This window comes from Carassius carassius, chromosome 20 (assembly GCF_963082965.1).
Source record: "Carassius carassius chromosome 20, fCarCar2.1, whole genome shotgun sequence".
Taxonomy (NCBI): Eukaryota; Metazoa; Chordata; class Actinopteri; order Cypriniformes; family Cyprinidae; genus Carassius; species Carassius carassius.
The window spans coordinates 22002663-22021470 of NC_081774.1; the positions used below are offsets into that span (position 1 = coordinate 22002663).

An 18808-nucleotide genomic window follows, 5' to 3' on the forward strand; every position below is an offset into this window, starting at 1 on the left:
ATCCAGGAAGAAAGTGAGCATACTGAATCCATTTTGATCCGCTCTGCCTACCAGTTTATGCTGAAGTCCCGCTGAGCCATATCTCCGCTGCTGCATCTAGTCCTGCTCCAAGAAGAAAGAGTGAGCATACTGAATCCATACTAATCCATTCTGTTTACCAGTCTATGCTGAAGTCCTGCTGAGCCAGTGAACCGAGCCACATCTTCGCTGCTGCATCCAGTCCTGTATCCAGGAAGAAAGTGAGCATACTGAATCCATTCTGATCCGCTCTGCCTACCAGTTTAAGCTGAAGTCCCGCTGAGCCACATCTCCGCTGCTGCATCTAGTCCTGCATCCAAGAAGAAAGAGTGAGCATACTGAATCCATACTAATCCATTCTGTTTACCAGTCTATGCTGAAGTCCTGCTGAGCCAGTGAACCGAGCCACATCTCCGCTGCTGCATCCAGTCCTGTATCCAAGAAGAAATAGTGACCATACTGGATCCATACTTATCCATTCTGTTTACCAGTCTATGCTGAAGTTCCACGGAGCCAGTGAACCGAGGCACATCTCCGCTGCTGTATCCAGTCCTGTATCCAGGAAGGAAGAGTGAGCATACTGAACCCATACTGACCCGCCCCGCTCACCAGTTTATGCTGAAGTCTTGCTGGTCTAGCAACTCGAGTCCAATCTCCAATGCTGTCATCTAGTCTGGATCTGTCGACGCAGGAGGGCCGGTTGGCCTGATCTTTCTCCTTGAGATTGCCTTTTTATTAAGGTGAGACACTGCAGGCAAAAACACTGTTTTGGTGTGTCTCAAAACACTGTCAATTTTGAGATTTTGGGCTTTTTGGTTTTTCATGAAGTGCTTTTTCAAACTAGTGGAAGGAAAGCATCCAAAAGACACTGTTAAGTGTTTCTTTTACAGCACTTTATCTGTTTGTGTCAATAGATTTCAATTACAATACATATTTTTAAAGGCCGTTTTCTCAAAATGAGTTTTTTCTTCAACACTGAGCCATAAATCTCCACTTCAGTAGCACTTACACACACCAAACTTGACATTTTTATTCCTGTCTATATTCTGAAGGTTTTTACAGAGGGATTTGTTCATATATATTTTCCTTGATTATATACAACATTTTATTCCCCCCAAAATTGTGAAAATAAATTGTTTTCTGGCTCTTCAAAGTATTTTCTGAATTATGGAGTGACAAAAAAAGATAACCAGAATTCCCTCTGTAAAAACATTTGACTCTAATATGTCAAAAAAATTAAACAAAAATTTTGAAACTAACTTCATCTAGTGTTCAGATTTTTGTACTAGACATTTATGCAAATTAGCACATATTTCATTAAATAATGCCTCATTTGCATATTTAAACATAACATTTTTGAAAACTTGTAATACAAAAAATGTTTGCAATAATCAATGTAACCAATCAACTGGGTAAGTAAGGTGATAACTATTAGTTATTTTTTTTTGCCCTATTCACCTGCAGTGTCTCGCCTTAAATAAATAAACTTGAGATTCCTTTTATTCTGTTGTCCGTTATCCTTGAGCGTTGGGGTAGCTCCTCAGAGGGGAGGTACAGTAGAAGGGAGTGTCGGTTGGCAAGTAGCGCCTCTACACTATCCGGCCTGTGACACATACTCAAAAAGCAAGTTTGCATTCCAGTTTGTTGAGTATATGCTGCAGCTCTTGTAATATGCTCTTGTATATTTATTGCTCTTGTATGTATATATACAAATTAGAGCACTAACTGTTACACCGTAATCAGCAACTTAGATTTGTTTAACCTTGTTCAAAAGAATTGTGCTCATTTGTATTTAATGTGCACTTTAAATCTGAAAAAATATGTCTCCTTCGCAAAATTAATTAATTATAAAATGGCACTACAGAGTGATGCAGAGCGGACGAATTGTTGAATAAAGTCGTCATTTTGTTTTCTTAAATTGCGCACAAAAAGTATTATTGTAGCTTCATAAAATTACGGTTGAACCCCTAATGTCAAATCGAATGTTTAATGATCTCCTTACTGAATTTCTGAGCCTTTGTCGTGTAAGGATCCTTGACCCTTGAGGTTTCAGAGAGCTCTCGGAATTCATCAGAAATATCTTAATTTTTAATATCTTAACAGCTTTGGAACGACATGAGGGTGAGTAATTATTACTCACCAGAATTTTTATTTTTGGGTGAACTATCCCTTTAAGTACTCTTTTTAAATTTGCTTTGTACTTCTTTTTAACAAGGGCTGATTTCAAGAGTTCATAAAGTGAAAACATGCAATTGTTTTGCCAGAAATATTTACATGGGGGGAAACTGCAGCTGTGCACAAAAGAGTGCACAAATGTGTACAGTTTAAGGGCAGAGGAAATATAAAATCTAAAATGACAGTAGAATCAAAAGATATTATATCCAGGAGGCCAGAGCCATCAGTCTTTAAGAATCTACTGATATCCTTTGTCTTGTCTAAAGTCAGTCATTGTAGCCTGAACTTTCTAAGCTTGCTTCAGTAAGGGACAATACTTTCTGTATTATAGTAATACATTTGACAAGAGTGTAATATGACATCAGTTCATGTCTAAAATCATAATATGTTTATGAACACATACACTCACAGAATTTACAACCAAATAACAAGAGACTTTTATGTTAACCGTGCACAATATCATTGACATATTTAGAGCAGTTTTGTATTGTGGAGGGCTGCTCTACCGTGACAGAAAGTATTAAGTCACTGCTGCTGTGTTGTAGGAGGTTAAAGTAAATTTAAAGGCACATTTAGGGTTACCACCAACATGAATGTTCTTATTATAATTTTCATGAATAAAAAAAGAATTGCATAACATATATCAAGTGTCGTTGTTATTCATACTTCCGTTTAAACAATGGTAACAGTTTGCATCTCGCCCCAATGCAACAAGTCACAAGGCCTCATGGGAATACCCATACCCCCCAGGTCTCTTGCGAACTTCATGTACGTGCTATCAGGCACGAATGCAACAATATATAGTTGCGCATGTGTAACGGAGGCTAGCGAGTAGATGCTGTGCAGGTAAACCTCACTCCCCTGATTTTTCCAAACATTTTGAAGTCCATCATTGTGAGGAAGATAATTCACTAGAGGAAGACATTCAAAACAGACATTAATCCTCCCAGGAGTGGACGTGGCAGGACCAGTTACCTCACAGGACCTGGTTACCTCACAGTCATTGAGTTGACTGTGAACTCCTCTGTATAGCAAAGTATTCTAAAGTCAAACGTGAGACCATCCATCCAAAAATGTGGTCATGCAGCTGGACAATGATCCCAATCACACCAGCAAATCTCCAACAGAACGGCTGAACAGAAAAGAATCAAGAGGTTGCAATAGCCCAGTCAAAGTCTAGACCTCATCCTGACTGAAATGCTGTGGTGAAAGCTACGCATAAACAAATCCTCACAAACCTCAATAAACTGGAGCAACACTGTAAAGAAGACGGGGCAAAAATTCCTACAGAACAATTTGAGAGACTGATAAAGTCATACAGAAAAGGATTACTTAAAAGTTTTTGTGGCTAAAAGTGGATACAGCAACTGAATAATTTGGAGTCCTTACATTGTCGCCCATGGCTTTTCCATCTTCGAATAATATTTTTGTCAAATAAATAATGACATGGTGTGATATGTCATGTGTTGTTGCTCATCTGAGGTTATATTTTTCAAATTTTAAGTATTACCAAGGACCAGATAATTTTTTATCATGTCCTGACACAGAAAACCATGGAATACAATAGGGTGTCCTAACTTTTTCATATAACTGTATGTATATATATATATATATATATATATATATATATATATATGTGTGTGTGTGTGTGTGTGTGTGTACTGCGTTGGGCTAAGCGAGATTTGACATAGCACTTGTTGATTTTGATTGCTTCCATTGTTCTCATTTGTAAGTTGATTTGCATAAAAGTGTCTGCTAAATGTAAATGTAATGTCAATAACAAATATCAGATTTTCCAGGAAATGTTCAACACTGATGGTGCAGAAATTGCAAACTTTAAGATCAACTTAAACAGAAACATAAGACAGTTCATCATTCCTCCTAGGAGTCCTATTGCAAATGCAGCACTAGATTCAAATAAGACCCAGGATAATGATTTTAAAAATCTAACTAGAATATGGAAAAAGAGAAGAACTTCATTTGTCATTGTTTCTATAATTGACTTTTTTTTAGGAATCATGCAATATCAGTCAAAGACAAACAGATCAGTGACTTCAAACATCATACGATTTGTTTATTTGCTTTACTGATGTACAGTAAAGTCTTTACAACATTACATACTGTATGTTTTAAAGCTATCAAAAAAATGTTTGCTCTTGCCATGAACGTTTGTACAAATCAGAAGGATTTCGTTTTTTCTATTCCATCAGATCAGCAGTCTGGAATGTAGATGGGCTACAAAATGAATTCTTCTCTTAAACTGCCTCAAGATTATCCCTGGAGAATAGCCAAAAGCAAGGTTTCAGTTGTGATTCAGTTGTGATGTTTATGAATCATTGATGTAAATACAACCTTTTGCACGTATCTCCTTTAACGTGTCTTTTAACACATACTGTTTTCATTTCCTTTAAGCCCTGACGGTAACTGTCCCATTATAGTCATACAGTGTTTTTCAACCTTTTTTTAGCTGCCGCACAGTGGTCCAATGTATTCCTCCCTCTGGTTGGGCAGGAAATGTGCTGGTACAAGTTTGGCATTACATGTCTAAGACTGGCTTTATTAAAGTCCCCACTCACAATGATGGCCGCGTCCGGGTGGTTGTTTAAGCAGACATTAAGCACATCATGGAGCTTAGACAGGACCATCTCTGTGTCCGCTTGAGGTGGAATGTAAAACAGCTGTGGCGATGACCGCTGTAAACTCACGAGGCAAATAGAACAGGGGGCACATGATTGTTAGATGCTCCAGATGAGGCGAACAGGAACGCGACAGAATGGTGATGTTCCTGGGGTCACCCCATTTATTGTTGACCATGAAACAGACCCCGCCACCTCTGGTTTTGCTGGCCTCTGCAGTCCTGTCCATCCGAATAACAGAGAAGCTATTAGATGGTGTTACAGCTTCGCCCGGTACCGAGGGGGTCAGCCATGTTTCTGTTAAGCAGAATATGTTGTAGTCTCTTATGTCCCAATGGAATCTTATCCTGGCTCTGAGATCATCCATCTTGTTCTCAAGCGATTGGACGTTGGCTAACAGGATACTTGGTAAAGGTGGACTGTACGCTCTGGTCCTCAGTCTGTTGCGAACCCCAGCACTTTTCCCTCTGTGTGTTCTGTTTCGTCGCATCGGAGGAGCCCTCTCGTAGCCATTGTTCTCATCCGTTGTGTGGAGAATTTCAGGTGGCCAACTTGGATCGTTGGGTAAACCATCGAAAACAGGTGAAAAAAATGGTTTCTGATGTTTAAAAGTATTCTGCTCTCATATGTGATCAGTGCCGATGTTATGCATGCAAAAGGTAAGAGTAATTGTAAGTAAAAAATTTCATAAAAACACGGCCTAAGCGGAGCAATCAGGACGGTGTCCGAACGTGGCGCAATCTCAACAATCATCATGTGTGATCTTACTGTACATACTGTAAACATTTTGTCAACTTATTTCACAAATATGATGAACAACAATAAATATACGGAAGCTGAAGGTGCAGGCACTTATAGCAAATTTAGCACTGCCAGTTGCCCTTTCTGTTCTTTCAATCGCTTTACGTATACGTTGAAATTCCATGTCCATTATTGTGAAACCTGCGAGACACAACAAAAACACAGCTCCAGTCAGAGCGTCCTCCATCCTCCTGTTGTTAACGTTATTCTTCTTTCTTAACGTTGTTGAACAACGTGCACAAATGACATCGCTGTCGACTGGCTTATGTCACGTCCTTGTACACATTGTCGGTGCGAATGCAACCCTTTAAATGGTACTTGGAAATAGTTTGCGAAAAATCGTACCAGTACTTTAGTACTGTACATTTAATTCTGGAATTAAAGCGGTGTAAATGGCCCTATAGGCTTGTGCAGCTTTGCTGAATGGCCGTGCAGTTTCAATGCATGAATATAAAGGCTTCAGTCATTGAAAAAAAGGAGTTTTCCCCATAGTGTCTAGTAAAGCAGTACAAGTGTAGTATTGGTTGAACCTGTATTTAATGCACTGAACCTGTATTTAATGCAGTCTATGTCATATATACAGAGTTTTGTTCCTTTTTGACAGCAATGGAAAACACTTTTTCCTCTCTTTTAAAAAGTGGATAGATTTGTATTGTTTGTATTATTTTATGGAGCCCCTAAAGAGACCAAAAACCAAAAAAATTGGGGTAAGTGGAAAAAATTTGGGGTGGGAGGAAAATACATTTTTCTAATATTTTGCATTCTATCGCAAAACTTTAGTGTTTCCATCAAGAAAGTTGCTTGAGATAATGCTAAAGTTTTGCAAGAGAACGTAAAACATAAAAAAAAAAAAATCAATTTCATCAACATTTTTCCACCACCATGTCCCTTCAGGTACTTGGTGCCACTGCAAGCTACAAAGTAAACAGGAAAGTAAACTTTTTTTGCATGAAAATGCCAAAGTTTTGTGAGGAAAGGTAAATATCTTTGCAAGAGAACGCTAAAGTTTGGCGAGGGAATGCAATTATCTTTGCAACAGAATGCTAAATTTTTCGAGAGCTAAAAAGCTAAAGTTTGTCAAGCAAAAACAAAACATTTGAAAAAAAATAAAATAAAATCCTCATACCCAGAATTTTTTCCACTCACCCTGATTTTTTTCCCACTACCATGTGCTTTTAGGGGCTCCATAGGATTTTGTGTTGTTTTCAGAACAAACTTTAAATAAAAAAGATGTATTGCATAAAGTTTGTGTAATGCAGTACATAATGTTTGTAAGAATTATAAATAATTTATTTTTATTTTTTAAACCGAGAAGAGTTTGTGTTTTCACTGTGAAGTGCAACATAGTTATCATGTTAATCAGTTTCTCAAGCACTGAATCAAATTTAGAAAATATGATAAAATTAATAATATACCAGTCTTTTGTTCTTCTTATATTTTTTTTACATCTAATATTCCAAAAATAAATGGCAATAAATTTGCTGTCTCTGTTAAGCACACAAAATGCAATGTTTGGTGTTATACGTACTTTACAAGAAGTCATTAAGGTGTGACTCACACCTCTTTTCTAAATGCCACCCCTCCCAAGTTCCTTTGCTCACTCCCACAAAGCTAATAGCCCACAAGACATGATTTAAAGTTAGGTTTCTAACAATTGTGATCTTTGCTGTTCTCATGCTATGAGACAGAGGTTGGATCATTAGTGGTCCCTTACTAGCAAGCATACAACAAAGCATCACACAACACATGGTTGTTACAAACTACGTTTATATTCAACAATGAACCCATTTAGGTTTTATTTTTCTTACCTTGCAAAGTTTTGCTCATGGTTTTAGAAGATGAGGGCATGTCACATAGCATGTCCATGCTGCCATCTGACTAACTTCCTATTAACATCCTAATATTCAGATGTGATGGTAAAATATAATAAATAAAAACAATATTCTAAAAAACTAACAATTCTGAAATTGGCTCAAAATGGGGATATTTTATCCTCCCAATAAAAGGAAACATTGTCTGAAGATATATTAATCAAAGTCTCTTCATAGATTACTGTTTTGCTCATCATAGATTACAGTATTTACTGTGAAATCTGTCAACTACTACTGACCAAAACCTGCAGACAGGCCCTGACTTTCAGCAACAAGTGTTGTCTCATCCAGACTGCAAAAGTTGCGTGTATTCCAGCCTTTACATTTGTTTCATAGCCCTTTAGAGCTCAACATATTCTGTAATGTTAATTTGCATTACTGAGTCTGAGTACAGAATCTTCAACATAAAGTATGGGTTTTGCGTACATAATACAATATGATTGGACCAGGTACATTGACCTAGAACACAAAAAATCACATTACATTTGTTTGTTTATTCTTGTAAGTAAACAATTTTTTCCAGAGGAACATACAGTATCCGTTCCAGGAATAATTCCCCTGGGGCCAATGTGGTGTCATGTGGCTTTATCAAGGCCACAATGCAGTGTTGATAGTCCATGCCTCACCTGGGGATCGGACCAAAAACCTAATGCACTGTGCACATGATTCTCATTAATCACACACACACACATACAATTTCTCAGTAAAACAGAGTTTTAGCACTATATGTATTGTGAAAGGTGAAGTCATCTTCCAGATTATATTTATTTGCATAATTTCTTTGTGGACTTGCAATCAAAATAAAATCTGAATGATTGTTGCACTCATAACAACCAAATGTTACCAGATTTGGCTTGTTATCATGAAACACTTTGAATCCCGAAAAATAAATACACTCCTATTTCGTTTGCCCGGCTGACATGAGTTAAATTTATAGTAGTTAAATGGATAGGAGTTGGTCCGATCACCAGCTAAAGTGCCCATGAACTCCTCCAGAGGGCATTCCATCCCATACCTTAGCCATTCACCCCGGACTCCATTTCCCTGTAATCCTTTGCCTGGACTCATCAGAACTTATCATCAGTTTGCAGCTGTCTCATATTAGGACGACTATTAAGGTTGCACTCACACTCACACACACACACACACACACACATCACTGATTATTGTTAGCCTGTGCAATCAAAATCTTAATAAAGCCTGCAAGTGGATCCTCAACCCTGCTGTCACACTCTTCCATGCTGCAGTAGCCTACTCCTGTGCCCTTATGTTGTTGAAAAGCTTTACGGTCATTTCAAAATGGGACAGTTGGCAGGATGTTCATGCTGCTCTTTTCCATATACAATGTAAGTAGATGTTGACCAGGAGCAGCCAAGTTCCAAAAATGAACCATAAAAGAAAATCATTCATGTGCATGTATTACCCCTAAACTATTTTTCCAAATCTTCTCAACTCATTACATCCACACAATACAAATGCGTGAAGAACAGACAAAAACAAATGTGACTTACCTTAAATATTCCACTGCTGTCATATTTGAATGTCTGCACAAATGTAAATGACATTTGAGAGCTGTTCCTCACACAAAGCTATCATGTGGATTCAGAAGACAAATGTAACTTGAGTCGTATGGACTCATTTTATGGTGCAAAAGCACCTGGTCACCATTCACTTTCATTGTATCGGCGAAAGACCCATGAACATTCTGCTTAACTTCATTTAATAATAAAGCAATTTAGGTTTGGAACGACATGTGGGTGAATAAATGATGGCAGAATTCATAAGCAGCCTGTTTAATGTAACAGAAGTTTACAATCAAACACTGAAAAATACTTGCAGATCCCAGACCCCCACTTTTCACAGACTCATTAATCCAGAGTTATTAATCTCTTTTCCCTGTGATGATCAATGGATGTTTGGATTAATAACCGTTTTGTGATAGTGGTTATCTTGTGAGCTGGTAAATCATGTTGTCCAGGTCTTTCTTTTAAATATTATTAGACTATTAAGTAGAGCACTGTGTTGAAACACCGGTTTTAACGGTTATATACATCATTTATAGGGTTTAATAATGTTTAAACGTTTACTTAGCCAGGGGCCAATAATAATCATTATAACTTATTTACAAACCTCACAAGAGTTTATCACTATTTATTGTATTCTATTTATGCTTTTTATCCATAATCCAGGTGTAATAGATTCAAAAGTAAATGGATACATTTATGTTGGTATTTCCAACCAAAAAGGTCTAAAACATCTGTAGAGCTGCTCCAAACAATAATGAAACTAAAAGGCTGCTCAACTGCATACATATAGCCTATAAAAGCGCAACTGGAGCCATCATGTGCGCCAAACTGCAAAGACAGAATGCAATAGCTGACGACGAGAGACTGTCACGTGAGAACGACAAAACGCCTGTGAAAAGAAGCATTTATTGTCATGAAAATGCCAGATAACAATGCATATATTCAAAGCACTCGACATGTGACATTTAGCCTACTGGAGGCACAACAAAATTAGTTATTTCAGTCAGGCGATTTGCCTGACTAGTTCACTCACATTTCACTGCTGGTTATATATGCTATATATATTTTGTATGTGACGAATAAAAATGAATCTTGAATCTTTCTTGAATCTTGAATCATGGGAAGTCCGAGTCGTTTCTGCGAATCGGTTCTTTTGAACAGTAGGCTAGCGTTTCAAATGATCGTTTCATTTCGGATTTCATCATTTCGATTATTAGCAACACATTATATAAGCTACATTGTGGATAATGCCGGCGTATGCTCTAGTATGAAATGTTACATTTTAACTTAAGTGTTTACTGTAATGCAGATGTAGGCTATTGCAGCGATTGGACACAGTTAAACAAGTCAATTAAACGAAACAGTATTTCTTATTTGTAACATTAGTAGGCTACTATTCAGCTATAAACGTAATGTTTTTTCCTAATAACCTATCCCTTATTCGGGACTGCAATTTTTATTTTTATTTTTCCCGGGGATGGGGTTTTGGGACAGTTAGACATCTGAATTTTAAAAGTGGGTGCATGATGTCACAAAATTGCGAATTTGTAACCCGTCTAGAATGCCGTCTAAATAGTCGACTCGCTAGAATTTGAGACACGGCCGTGCTGAGGTCTGTAGACCTCCCACTTACTTAAAACGGTGGGGAGAGAGAGAGAGGGTTAATCCCCAAATAAACCGACACGCAGCTTCACTCTCGTTGCTTTGAGGAGGTAATAAAGTATCCTCGCATTTTTTTTGTTACCGAAAGAGGATGGCCCATAACAGCGGAGGAGAAGAAAAATGTGGTCGATAACATTTTAGCCTGAGTGATTTGACGACTGGTGGGGACAGGTAATGTGAAACCGATGGAAGGGGGGTTTATATGGACATTTATATGCGTTATACCGGACGTTTTTTTCACCACAGAGCTGCCGTTCAATCTGCGCTCAACAGATTAACTCGACGCTGTGTTGAACGTTGAATGTATGAATTTATGAATGTTTTTTAAAAGAGTATCGTATGTTGCTTTCTTGTGAATGAGTTTTAGCCCGTCAGGACTGTATTTCTGTGTGGCTGGCTGGCTAGCTGAATGAGCGCAAATAGGCTGCTTTGCTTTAGGCCCCTAAACGCGTAATCCATGTCGCTTCCTTCATATTTTCCATTATGTAGTTTAGTCAGACTGTCTCTCTCCTCTGTTCTCATTTGACACTTGGATTTATGTGGTCTGACGTGTCGAAATATATTGGTAATGTTGTGTTTGTCTTGAGAGCTGCCCGTTGGTTTGTGTGTGAAGTAAAGAGGAGGGTAAACCGTTAGCCTGCCTACGCTCTCAGTCTGAGAAAAGCAAACATACAGTATCGGGACATCACAGTGCCATTATGACACAGCAGTCTGCATACTTTTAGTCAGATAGACATCATCAAAGTGCGTTTGTTTTTGCTGCGGCAGCAAGTCACTTGTGCTTTGAAGAACAGAATAGCCAGCTAGAACAGATGAGCGTTCACCTGGACTTTCGCGTCTCTCAGTTTTTAAAACGCCACGTTACATTAGACGTGGAGGATTTATTTATTTATTTATTTATTTATTTACTTTATATATAGCTAGATACACTGTCCACACACAGTGTGCATAGACCGTTACTCCTATCTAACCAATTGGTATATATACTTTTAATGCAGAGCATTTCACAAAAATATTTAGGTTTAAAATGGTTAACAATAGATGTAATCAACATAATGAAGAAGTTTGGAATCAGTACGTTTTTTTATAGACGTTTCTTTTATCAAGGATGCATTTGTTTGACAAATACAGAAAAAACGTCACTTGAAATATAATTGCAATTTATAATAGCAGTTTTATATTTTAATATACTTTCAAATATAAAAAGCTGAATTTTCAGCATTATTATATCTAATATGCTGATTTCCAAAAAAAAAAAAAAAATTCTCAACAGTTTCAACACTTATCAAATCAGACTTGTTGTTTCCATACTCTTTGATAGGCTGCCATGGATTAACTTTATGGTGGTTAAACGGATAGTCTTCATTCAAGCACCTTGTGGTGTTAAAGACCTCTACATTTTCCACTCATGTCATCAAATGAGGGGTTCGCAGAATGTTCATGCTACTCTTGTGTGTTGTGCAAGGGGGTGATGACCAGTATCAGTCAAGCTCCAAAAAAAAAAAAAAAACTAAATGATAGTCATGAAAGTGGATCATACTACTTACTGCACTATTTTCCAATTGTTCTGAAGTCATACCATAGTTTTGTGTAAAGAGCAGTTATAAAGAAAGTTGCTGAAGATATTCCCCCTGCTGGCCTATTTGAATGTGTAAACAGATGTGAATGATGTTTGAGAACTGCTCCTCACACAAAGCTATCTTATGGCTTCAGATGACAAATATAACTTGAGTCAAGTCAAGTCACCTTTATTTATATAGCGCTTTAAATAAAATACATTGCGTCAAAGCAACTGAACAACATTCATTAGGAAAGCAGTGTGTCAATAATGCAAAATGATAGTTAAAGGCAGTTTATCATTGAAAGTGAAAGTGAAGTGACATTCAGCCAAGTATGGTGACCCATACTCAGAATTTGTGCTCTGCATTTAACCCATCCGAAATGCACACACACAGAGCAGTGAACACACACACACTGTGAGCACACACCCGGAGCAGTGGGCAGCCATTTATGCTGCAGCGCCCGGGGAGCAGTTGGGGGTTCGATGCCTTGCTCAAGGGCACTTAAGTCGTGGTATTGAAGGTGGAGAGAGAACTGTACATGCACTCCCCCCACCCACAATTCCTGCCGGCCCGGGACTCGAACTCACAACCTTTCGATTGGGAGTCTGACTCTCTAACCATTAGGCCACGACTCCCCTTATTGAATTCAGTGATGTCATCTCTGTTCAGTTAAATAGTGTCTGTGCATTTATTTGCAATCAAGTCAACAATATCGCTGTAGATGAAGTGACCCCAACTAAGCAAGCCAGCCAACTAACCGTGAACACTAGATAACTTTGCTGGGGTAAATGCAACGTTAAGAGACGTATTGGTCACAAGCTGTTTTATTGGCATCTTTTCACATTTGAGACATTGACTGAGTTATTACATGAGATGTGATACATTTCAGTAAGTTGTACTGTATTAAACATACCATTTAGTTTACATGTCTTCTAGAAATGATTAAATATATCTTAATGTACTTTTAGATTCTGGTTCTTAATAAACTTTTATTTTATAATCTTCAATTTAAAAGTCACATAATTTTAAATCCTTGAGATATTGGGTTCTTAATGTGGCTATATGTCCAAATTGTTGAATCCTGCCCATTTTAATGATTGAAAAAAATTTGAATTTGTTGCTAGTTGCGACTGTTGACACATATGCAAATAAGAACAGTAACCCAGGGTTTAGGAATGTATAGAGTCACACATCAGATTGTGAATAACCAGGATTATTTGTTAACTCCGGTGCAAATATGAGTAATGTGAAACATTAAATGTGATATTCCAATGTTTACGATTTCAAGTGTGAGAGACCCTCAATTTTTTAAAGTTTGATTTCTTGGTTTATTGATGGGAACGCAATGTGTGGGGACAGCAACTAGCTTACAGTTAGATGGCATAAAATTTGTTTCAAATATGTAGACCTAGTTAACATAGCTTCCAAAGCTTCCAAGAGTTCATATATGCAATATGTTAAAATTAACAAAATCCCTTCTTCTAAATATCCCAGAAACTGATTAAAATATAGAATATTATAAATAGACTACCACTGAGAGCAAGTAAAAAAATAACAAGCTATATTTCAAGGCTAGCATTTTTTGTTCTTCAGACTTTCCACTTTAAATACAGCAAAGTATCAGCTGTATGCAAAGTGACCAATTTTTATTTATTTATTTTTGTCCACTGAAAATGGACTCACATTGGGATTTCCATATATCTGAGACTGAATATAGAGCCTTAAAATGAAGATTCCAAAATGGAATTTCCAAACATCATAGAATTTGGCACAATTTGGAATCAATAATTTAAAAAGCAAGCCTAGCACTTTAGAATGAATTAAATCTCAATATAGATGGACGAGTGTCTGTGAATATTAAACTATATAAAGAATGTGATTGAAATACGAAGTCTGCATGTTCTGTGTGTCTTTGTGTGAATGAGCATTTCATCATGTTCTATCAAAAGATACACACAGAAACTCAAGGCTCTTGACTATAGCCTGCCAAAATAATAGTAATGATAACATTGTTCAGTGCAATACAGTTCTGAAAGACATAATGCATTTCATAGGCCACAATTTAAATTAAAATTTGAATTAATAAAATTATTTGGTTTTTTTATAGGACCCTACTTAATGTGGTGAACTATGCCTGTTGTTAACGTACTGAGATGCCTGTGTGAACTCAAGGGGAACTGACTTCATACATTAAACATCAGTTAGTCTACACAAATTGAGATTGTTCCCTTTGGGAATGTTTACTTATGTTGTTGGCGGTTGTGTGGTACGTTTTGCAGAAGGAACACATTTAATTGATTATTATTTATGATGTACATGGTTTGTTATCATGTTACACCTGTTTCTGCTATATAAAAAAAGTAGATCTGCTCTTGAATGTGGTTGTTTTTGATGGTGGTTAACTTAACTTCCTCTCATTTGTTTTCTTTGTATTCTCTATTTCTAAATTTTACAAGCTTTTTCCTTTTAACAAAGTAGTAAATGTTCTTTTAAACTTGTGTGTTGTGCTTTCCATGTCAGCATATATTATTTTTTTTATTCAGTTTTCTTGTTAATTAGTAACTAGTTACTACTTCTGTTTCCAAATGCATTATACGATCACTGCGATCAAAAGTCAGTCAATTGTTGTTTTTAAAAGAGGTCTCTTATGGTCACTAAGGTTGCAATTATTTTTTTAGGAAATACAATAAAAAATAATAATATTGTGAAATATTATTAATGCTTAAAATGGCTAACTGGATTGTTTATAAATGTCATTGTAAAATATGTATTTTTGTAACAGTATCTTAAAACACAGACCCACAATGATCATCATTATTTTATCTGTAAGAAACTGTATCAATACTATTAAAAAAAAACAAAAAAAACAATAGCATAATAACACTAGTACACAGATCTGTAGAACAAGTAGTAGTTTAACTTTCACAAAGTCATGCCTAAACATTCTTAAGAGAACTAGACAAAAATCATATAGTAATGCTTACTAACTGCTTGAGTAACAGAAAGCTGGCTGTGAGGCGGCTTATCACTATTCACCCTTTTGATAGTTCTTTGTTGTAATTCTCATGCTCAAACAGCAACATTACTCACTAAAGGAAGCTGAAAATGTAACAAGCATAATAGGATCCCTTTAATAATGAGAGTCTGTCTTCTTCATTGCAAGCTGTGAATGTGTGATTCAGCTTCTCTGGATTTTTCTGTCCTGTTCCTAGGTGATATAACAACACAGTACAATGTGAATGGTTGAGGAACATGAAGCCTGCACACAAACTACTGTTCGTCCTGTGTCCCATGCTGGTCTTGGGGTTCATCTACTACTCTTCTGGGAAGCTCCATTTGCACGTATGGGGCCAGAAGCCACGTGAGTATTGCCTCCCATTGCTATCTATCTGTTAATGTGCGTCAGGTTGTGACCTCTCCGTACGTGGGTGCCTTTTGGTCTGTCAATATGTATGTTTGCCACAGTTTGTTTGTTAGACCCTCTGTCAGTTAAATTATTAATCTTAACAGTCCGCTTGCATGCTTGTCTTACAACAGGTTGTTTAGGTCAGATGAGTCTTTTGTAGGTTCACAAGTTTTGCATTACTGTTTTCAAAGAGTTCACGTTTTTTATTGTATTTTATTCATTTGTTTTCCTCAAAGTGGATAATTCAGCTTTTATTTAGCAATAGGGCAGAAATTTGGAAAACTGCTGATGGCAAGATTTTCAAATATCCTCCTTGTAGGCAGTGTAAATGGTTTGGAGGCATGGTAGGGATTTGCGTGGATAGATTTTGTTAAAAGGTTTATGCAGGTATGAGTTTGTGGAATTTAGTAGCTGGTCTGCGGAACCAGACAAGTTTTACTGAGGGATAATCAATTAACATTTATTCTAGCTTCAACTCACCGTGCTTCTCTTTGAGATTGTTTAGGTGGGAGATGTTTTAATGGTTGACTTATTGGCAGGAAAACAGATGTGTATTTGCATTTGCATGTCAGTAAAGTGACTGAAGGACACAGAAGGTTGTCTTGTGTACCACAGTAGCCCTACTTTACCATTGTTTGGAAATGGCTGCAGACACAAGCTACGTTTCCATTACCCTTCAAATTGCGCGAATTAAAATTGTGAATTGAAAAAATGGAAACTCCAATATTGCAAACGAAAAACTTCATAGTGCGGGTAAGTGTCATAGTATAAGTGGCTGTCCCTGCCATTAATGCTTAGATAATTTACACTCCACACATCTGCAGCACGCCTTCTTTGAATAAATATAGCAAAAATCTGCACAAATTTGTAATGGAAACGTGCCTACAGTCATTGAGAACGCTGCATCTACGCTGATATCACCAGCCTTACATGTAAGCAACACACAGGTAACCGAGAAGATAAAAAACTATGAAACTGTCTCAGCAAAGTCATCTTTTACATGCAGGAAATATCCACAAAACATTTTTAAAGATATTTATCTCATATCAGATCAGTTTCATTATTATCCAGAGCGGCTTACTATAAAAAAATTGTGCGACCAAACCATGTTTTGCGCCAGTAACTGAAAAAGTTAGTCGCGCAAGTGCCACCAGTGGAAAAGGTTAGTGTAGTTCCCTGTATTATATATGAAAACAAGAGCCATATTGTCCTATCCCTACTGATCTGGCTAAATCAGTTATTCATTACTATTATTATTGTTTTTCTTGTTTTTTTTTAAAGATAAACATATTTTGTAACAACATTAAACAGTGTAATATCACTGAGAATTAGCATTAGAAAAGTACATTTAAAAGGAAGTTAATTATTGGGCAAATCAAAACCAAAACAGCCTCCTCTTCAACTTCGATCTCAAAGTACTTTAACAACTTTTTCTTTCTTCCTCAAAATAATATGTCTGTTTATTTGAACACAGCTAACAAAAATACATAACATAGGGCAAATGCTCTTTTAATTTATTTACATTATTAAATAATATAAATCTTCTTTTTCCTTTTTGCAAGTTTTAAACTGTACACTAACATTCAGTCTGAGAAAACACGAGTAAAAAAATAAATAATTGTAAATGTTGTCGTATCAAATGGAGACAAAGGACCATTTAAAAACAACAGTGTTTGGATGTTAGACCGAAAGGGATAGTTCACCCAAAGAAATTCTATCAGTAATTACTCAGCCTCATGTCGTTCCAAACCAGTAAGATCTCCGTTCATCATCCGAACACAAATTAAGATCATTTTGATGATATTTGAGAGCTTTCTGACCCTCCATGGACAGCAAGGTCCCTACCATGTTCATGGTCCAAAATGGTACCAAAAACATTGACACAATAGTCTGTGACATCAGTGGTTCAACCATAATTTTACGAAGCTACCAGAATACTTTTAGTGCACAAAAAGACAAAAAATGACTTTATTCAACAATTCTTCTCTGCGTCACCCTAGCGTCACTATTGGTTCCTTATAAAAAAAAATCTACATATATTTGTAAATGTATTCAGGTGCATCTAAAAAAAATGTATATCATGGACAAGCTTTTTATTTTTTGTAATTTAATTAAAAAAAGCAAACTTTCTTATATTCTAGATTCATTGAACACAAACTGAAATATTTCAATGTTTTTTTGTCTTGATTCTGATGGTTACGATTTACAGCTCCACAAGGAGGGTAAAGGCCCTGATATACTTCAAACGAAGTTCATTTTCATTCTTCATTTCGGGGCAAAAAGAAGTTCAAAAAGGCTGAGCGATGGTATACTGTTAACAAACTTTCCAACACCACCGCGCTGCTGGAGACGGGGTGTAAATTAATGTGAACGTGTCACGACGCTCGCGCGTATCCCCTAAACAAAACAACGATGAAATGAAGTGTAGGCAATCTAGGTGTGAGACGGGGCCCAATCGTCAGAATATTTTAGACAAAAGAATAATGATTAGCAGCAGTTCAGGGTCAAGTATCATGTTTGCAATACAAAAGAATCATTCCATAATCAGTCCTTTATGGAAATGTGAATGGCTCATAGTCTGAAAACCTTAGCATGATGTGGGGGAAAAAAAAATATTGGAATCAGTTTGTTGCTTTATTTTATTAGTGTTAATTTATTTTATTAAACTGGATAAATTGTTTTGATAAAAACAAGGGAGCCATTTCGAACTGCCAAAACGAACTCAAAATGAACTTCGCTTTGGTCTGATTTTGTTCGAAATGATGTCATATCAGTTCGTTCTTTGATTTTGTTTGAAGTATACCGGGGCCTTAAGCCACAGAAGGTCATTCCTGAAAGGGCTGGCTGTTCAGAGTGCTGTATCAAAATATTTAATGGAATGTTGACTGGTAGGAAAAGGTGCACAAGTAACAGGGATGACCAAAAAAATGAGCCATTGGGATGATGAGTGGGATGATGAGTGAAGCTGGAGTCAGCGCATCTAGAGTCACCACACTCAGATGTCTTCAAGAAAAGGGCTCCAGCTGCCACATTCCTAGAACCAAGCCACTCCTAAACCAGAAAAAACATCAGAAGCATTTCACCTAGGGTAAGGAGAAAAAGAACTGGACTATTGTTCAGTGGTCCACAGTCCTCTTTTCAAATGAAAGTA

At 36.9% G+C, this 18808-nt stretch overlaps 1 protein-coding gene across 4 annotated transcripts in view; it reads left to right on the top strand.

The window, feature by feature from the left end:
- Nucleotides 1–10651: 10651 nt before the first annotated feature.
- The window catches only part of st3gal3b (ST3 beta-galactoside alpha-2,3-sialyltransferase 3b), a 56144-nt gene continuing 47987 nt past the window's right edge, over nt 10652–18808 (top strand). Inside the window, exons 1-2 of one of the 4 annotated variants that reach the window (XM_059502196.1) lie at nt 10652–10860; nt 15464–15612. In XM_059502196.1, coding sequence (XP_059358179.1) covers nt 15504–15612 — 109 coding nt within the window. In that variant the 5' untranslated portion in view covers nt 10652–10860; nt 15464–15503. The remainder of the gene's footprint in view (nt 10861–15463; nt 15613–18808) is intronic. The other 3 variants (XM_059502197.1, XM_059502198.1, XM_059502199.1) reach the window with 3 other exon arrangements.